This window comes from Haliotis cracherodii, unplaced genomic scaffold, assembly GCF_022045235.1.
Source record: "Haliotis cracherodii isolate W230 unplaced genomic scaffold, xgHalCrac1.p SCAF_20, whole genome shotgun sequence".
Taxonomy (NCBI): domain Eukaryota; kingdom Metazoa; phylum Mollusca; class Gastropoda; order Lepetellida; family Haliotidae; genus Haliotis; species Haliotis cracherodii.
Window position 1 is genome coordinate 983,005 of NW_027266276.1, and position 6,136 is coordinate 989,140.

At 42.7% G+C, this 6,136-nt stretch overlaps 1 protein-coding gene across 1 annotated transcript; it reads left to right on the forward strand.

Annotated features, from left to right (window-relative positions):
• The first annotated feature begins 971 nt into the window (after positions 1–971).
• On the forward strand, positions 972–4,688 carry LOC139470170 (tubulin alpha-1A chain-like). The gene is made up of 3 exons (XM_071252473.1): positions 972–1,102; positions 2,370–2,592; positions 3,448–4,688. Exons 1-3 carry the CDS (start codon positions 1,100–1,102, stop codon positions 4,575–4,577), a joined length of 1,356 nt encoding a protein of 451 aa, XP_071108574.1. The 5' UTR covers positions 972–1,099; the 3' UTR covers positions 4,578–4,688.
• The last annotated feature ends 1,448 nt before the right edge of the window (positions 4,689–6,136 follow it).

The window sequence follows — 6,136 nt, forward strand, 5'->3', positions numbered from 1 at the left end:
AGTAGGCAGTGCAGTGACAGTTGGCAGGGGAAACGTGCACCATAGGAAGATCCGTAGGGGGTCTGACCACCCCCCCCCCCCTCTGTTGTTGGCAGTAAAATTATCTGAGAGAGTTTTTATTTTTATTTCGGACCCCTCCCTCCCTTTTAAAAATGCTAGATCGGTTCTTGTGCACAGTCGCGTGAGAATTGCGCTGTCATCTAGTCATCTACAACAGTATCAGACGTGAAGCTACCAGCCAGGAGTATTGGAGATGTGCAGTCAAGATTTATCATTTATCACACCTATGACTGGGGGCATGGCAAAATGTTACATAAAGTGGCGGGGGTAAAATATAATATAGCCCTAAATCCCCCCCACCCGACCCCCGCCCACTCTACGATAATGAACATGTGTAAAACTCGAGAAGCTCATTCTTTTAAGAAGCGGCGTAAAACCATACTCACTCGGTGACGTGAAGTAAACAACTGGACCATGTCTGATTTATTATCATTATAGATTCCCTTCAACCTTTTCATTGTACACATCGCCTTTTACGCAGTTAGGTAATTAAATAGCTGAGTATAATTACCTACAAACACCTGGAAATCGCAGTTGGTAACACAGACATTTAGACGAGTCGGTCCTCCTGACACTATCGATAGAATTATTCATCCAATCAGACAAAACCAATTAACGTCCGCGTATTGTTTCGTTATTTTTTCATGATAAGTGTATCGGGTATTCTCTTTGTCTCGTGGTCTAAGATGAACCTGTGATTAAATCTCTTTGCCAGACCGTTTATCACGTTTCCGTTCAATCGTTTCTGCTTCATAAAAATATTCACTATATCCTTTCATTTATTCCGTAACGGTCGTTAGGTAACGGTGAGTAATGCTTGAATTTAAATACCACGTTGTGAAGCTGACCAGACAGATTTGACCAATGAGATTAATGTATCACTCCGCGGTGAGTCAGAGGGGTATAAAAGCCCATATCGCCCATGTGGATGACACAGTCCGCCTGCTCACTTCTGACCATCGACGTCAAAGTGTGAGACAAGTTCGACTAGCTTTTTCTTCCCCGACCAGTATTCTCGCACCAAGGAATCTTTTACAAAATGGTGAGTAGTTTGCTTAATCAGATCCCATTCAAAAATACTTGATAAAATTCTTGCATATTTATGTACTTTCTTGGAAAATGGCGGAACCGGCACTCCCATGTGCGAGCTGGACGGATGCGTCACAGACATTTGAAAATTACTCATCGCCCAGTATCACGTATTTCATAATATGGACGTACCATGAGTACTAAAAGAACAATGTAACTTTCCCGTGAACATACTAAGAGCAACCGCGATAGAATCGGGCAACAGATCGGAGCTCGCTTCCAATTAATTGGCGCTAGTCTGGGTTTTCGGTAATTAACATAAATTATGGAAACGGAATTCGCTCTCGGAGAACCGTTTTTAACAACGATATTTTAGCGGTTAATATTTTAAAAGTTGATTTTTGTGTGGTTTCCGTGGATGCATTTCGCATTGAACGGTTGAATTTTGAGACTTACAATTTCCTACCGTCTGAAGTATAGCATGATTCATTCTAGGGTCAAAGGTCAAACGTCAAAGCGATCGCTTGAACGCGTTTTTGCGGCATGTCGTTATGCTATGTATGCCATAGCCTGACCATAGTCGTCTGCTAAGCAATGGGAGATGTAACCATGTAGCAAAAAGACAAAGCTAAGTGTAGAAAGGTACTCTGCAGTAGACCGATCAAAGACCCATTGCAAGTATTCGAACATCTTTGCAACACTCACAACTACCTCCACAGCGCTACATGCACCCCCCCCCCCCCCCCCTCCCCTACACACGTCCTCTAAATACATTTGATACCATTTAAAAACAACACAACAACTTAGGTTACTAGATGTTTACAGTATACCCACTCATTGTAACTTAGTTTCTTGTATAAATTGCTTATTTAATTCTATCACTGAAAATGTAGTAATAAAAAATATTTGCACTGGATAGCATTATTTTACAGGTGTTAACAAATGTTTGAACACTTTTTATAGAAATTCTTAGGGGGGAAATATTAATAAGTAACAAACAACTCAAGTTGTTTTAATAATTGCTTGAGATTTGTTTTGCTTTTGTACAGCTTTAGGGGGCAATTTGGAAAGACAAATTATTGCATGTTTATATAGATCTAAATGCATATTCTAAATTCATATTCTAAAACTGATACCAAGTTTTGTGTATTTTCATCAACATATTGTAAGTGATAGCTGTGATGTTCATAAATTACTAACAATATCCATGCCTCATGTATATTTTGATTATATCCACATCGCATATTAAAGCTATGTAATAAATATTTATTTGTTCGCAGAGGGAGTGCATTTCAGTCCATGTCGGCCAGGCCGGAGTCCAGATCGGCAATGCATGCTGGGAGTTGTACTGTCTGGAGCACGGCATCCAGCCTGATGGTCAGATGCCATCGGACAAGACCATCGGGGGTGGGGATGACTCCTTCAACACTTTCTTCAGCGAGACCGGGGCAGGGAAACACGTCCCCAGGGCCGTCTTTGTCGACCTCGAACCAACTGTAGTTGGTGAGTTGAATCTGTTTCTCTATGCAGTTAATTTGGAAGATGTTATCTCGGGGTTTGGATTGTAAGGTGCCATTGCTCAATTCAAAGGGGTGAACTTTTCCATGAGAAGTAAGGTCGCTTTTGTTGTTTTTTAATATTTCTTATATTATAATAATTTTTTTTACGTCACACATCACATTGAAGTCCCGTGTTTGATTCCCCACATGAATATTGTTGGAATATTGCTAAAAGCTGCACCAAACATTTCTCAAAGAAATTACATTGTATTAATGATTCATTTAAATTCCTTTTTATCTTCTCTCCACTTGGAGAATATTTACTTGGAAAATGGGTGTCCCTTAGAAACGTTGAATATTGAAATACGACAATGTTGATTCAAAAGAAAACATTTTTCCTCAGTGTTTGCATTTGAAGACGCTCAAAATTGCTGCTACAAAAAAACTTTTAAGTCTTTTCTTTTGGCTATGCTTTGAAACAAACTTGACCTCCATCACTGTGCAGACAGTCCACTGCTTCAAGTGGGGCAAGATCCTTCTCTTCAGTGATGAGGACCACAGGGGTTTGCTCCATTGGTCATATGACTTAACATGCTTAAGTCTGCAGCTCATTTCGGACTTTTTTGTTCATGTAAAATAACATAAAATAAAATATTTTGGGATAAAACAACTAGTCCATCTTGATTGTTATTTACCTGTTTATTCCTCGACATCCTTTGACATAAGGTTTGTGACAAGGACCTTGACTTAATATTTATTAACATTGCTTAGTAACTGCTCTTATTATAAATAATCTTCCTAGTAATCCAAATACTGTTATGATTGACTATTTGCTAATCCATACTGCTTTTTGTTTTAGACGAGGTTCGCACCGGCACCTATCGCCAGTTGTTCCACCCGGAGCAGCTGATTACAGGAAAGGAAGATGCCGCAAACAACTACGCCCGCGGTCACTACACCATCGGCAAGGAGATCGTCGACCTCGTCCTTGACCGCATCAGGAAGTTGGCTGACCAGTGCACTGGACTCCAGGGCTTCCTCATCTTCCACAGCTTCGGTGGCGGCACTGGCTCCGGCTTCACCTCTCTGTTGATGGAGAGACTGTCCGTCGACTACGGCAAGAAGTCCAAGTTGGAGTTTGCCGTCTACCCTGCTCCTCAAGTTGCTACTGCTGTCGTGGAGCCCTACAACTCCATCCTGACCACCCACACCACCCTTGAGCACTCCGACTGCGCTTTCATGGTTGACAACGAGGCCATCTATGACATCTGCAGACGTAACCTTGATATTGAACGTCCCACCTACACCAACTTGAACCGTCTGATTGGTCAGATCGTCAGCTCCATCACTGCCTCGCTCCGTTTTGACGGTGCCCTGAACGTGGATCTGACAGAGTTCCAGACCAACTTGGTGCCTTACCCACGTATCCACTTCCCTCTTGCTACCTATGCACCAGTCATCTCTGCAGAGAAGGCCTACCATGAGCAACTGTCTGTTGCCGAGGTGACCAATGCATGCTTTGAGCCTGCCAACCAACTGGTCAAGTGTGACCCCCGTCATGGCAAGTACATGGCCTGCTGCATGTTGTACCGTGGTGACGTCGTCCCCAAGGACGTCAATGCTGCCATCGCCACCATCAAGACCAAGAGGACCATCCAGTTTGTCGACTGGTGTCCCACTGGCTTCAAGGTCGGCATCAACTACCAGCCACCCACTGTTGTCCCCGGTGGTGACTTGGCCAAGGTCCAGAGAGCTGTCTGCATGTTGAGCAACACCACTGCCATCGCCGAGGCCTGGGCTCGTCTTGACCACAAGTTCGATCTGATGTACGCCAAGCGTGCCTTCGTCCACTGGTACGTGGGTGAGGGTATGGAGGAGGGAGAGTTCTCTGAGGCCCGTGAGGACTTGGCTGCCCTGGAGAAGGACTACGAGGAGGTTGGAGTCGACTCTGTTGAGGCCGAGGGAGAAGAGGAAGGGGAGGAATACTAAGTCAGTCTTAATCGACACCTACAGACCTGACAACCAAATGTGCAATCAAAACATTATGACAATTTAAAATGCATTCATGACCAAAACAACATTAAAGCATTTTGAGAAGATCACATTTCTTGTGTGGTTTATAACATCGGTTTTCTGAGTGAGAGTGAAGGCCTTCTCATGGGTCTGTCAGTGGGGTAATTATTGAACCTGGACACGGTAAACCATTTGTAGATTGTAATGATGTTATGATCTGTGCTGTTGGCCATAGATCCACTCAATCCTCATTTAACCCTCATTTAACCCTTAGGAGTGGGGGGTGAGGTAGCCTTAGAGATTTGTAATATTTAATGACTAGTGTAGGTCTTATTCCACAAGACCTGAGTTTGTAGACAGCCTTGCTTGAACAAGACCATAATGTTTACTATGTTTACATTTTTGTCAGCTATTTTCAGTTTGAAGCAAAAAGCTTTGAGGACTGGTTCAGAATTGGAGCCCACCAATATTGCTACCGTCATGATGAGTCTTGGGTCAGTGAACAGTGAATTTCGAATGATGGCCTGGTTGTAATGGGGTTAGCGTGTCAAAGCTGTTTTCCTAGGAGCTTTGGGGGAGGTGGGTTAGCCTTGTGGTTAAAGTGTTCGCTCGTCACACTGAAGAGCAGGGTTCTATTCCCTACATGGGTACAATGTGTGAAGCCCATTTCTAGTGTCTTTGACCATGACTTTGCAGGAATATTGCTAAACACGGCCTAAAACAATACTCATTAGGAGCTACGATTTCCCTGGGGGTGCTAAGCTTATTTCCAAGGTTTCCTTCCCCATACATCCCTTAAAGATGTTTCTAATGCACATTTCGTCAGACTGCTAGACTAGCATCTAGTCTCTAGATTTATTTTATAAAAAAACCAGTTGTATAATGATCTTAACATATATAATAAAAAGGATCCCAGAGACTTCCAGATACTGCAGTCATCTTGACTTGCTGACTATAGACTTGCAGGGGATGTATTGGAAATGTTTTTAGTGTCTGTATAACTAACAGCTGGCTTGAATTGCATATTTACTTTGAGGATCGTGGCTTTTGGAACAAATGCAGGTATTCCAGTCATAATGCAGATCGATGCTTTGTTGTTTAACGCCGCACTCGGCAATATGGCGGCTGTTGCACCGTAGTGATGAGCAACAAATTACTACGGTCAAAGGGAGATAATCCTACACATTCTGTGCGGAACGACAGCTTAGTGGCAACCATTTTTGTTTGACAATAATTGGAAGGAGCTGCTTGGGGCGAATTACGAAAATGTTTTATAAAGTGTTTGCAATCATAGTTCATAACATCGGACAATATACATGTATCATACATACATACATGTAAATATATACCTTGATTACCGAAAATCAAATGTGAGGAATAGCCGGGTTCGATTCCCAACAAGGATGTAGACATACACACCCATGCTCATACATATCATCGCCCCTCACATAGATGCGTGTTCGTGTTGGGATGAATATGACTGAGGAGTATATAAAGAAATATGTCCAGTCTTTTGTTTCCCGTCCTGATACTGA

Bases quoted from the DNA above. Each gene is read 5' to 3' on its own strand.
- LOC139470170 (XM_071252473.1), top strand. The intron at 2,593-3,447 runs GTGAGTTGAATC...TTTTTGTTTTAG, and splicing joins CCTCGAACCAACTGTAGTTG to ACGAGGTTCGCACCGGCACC.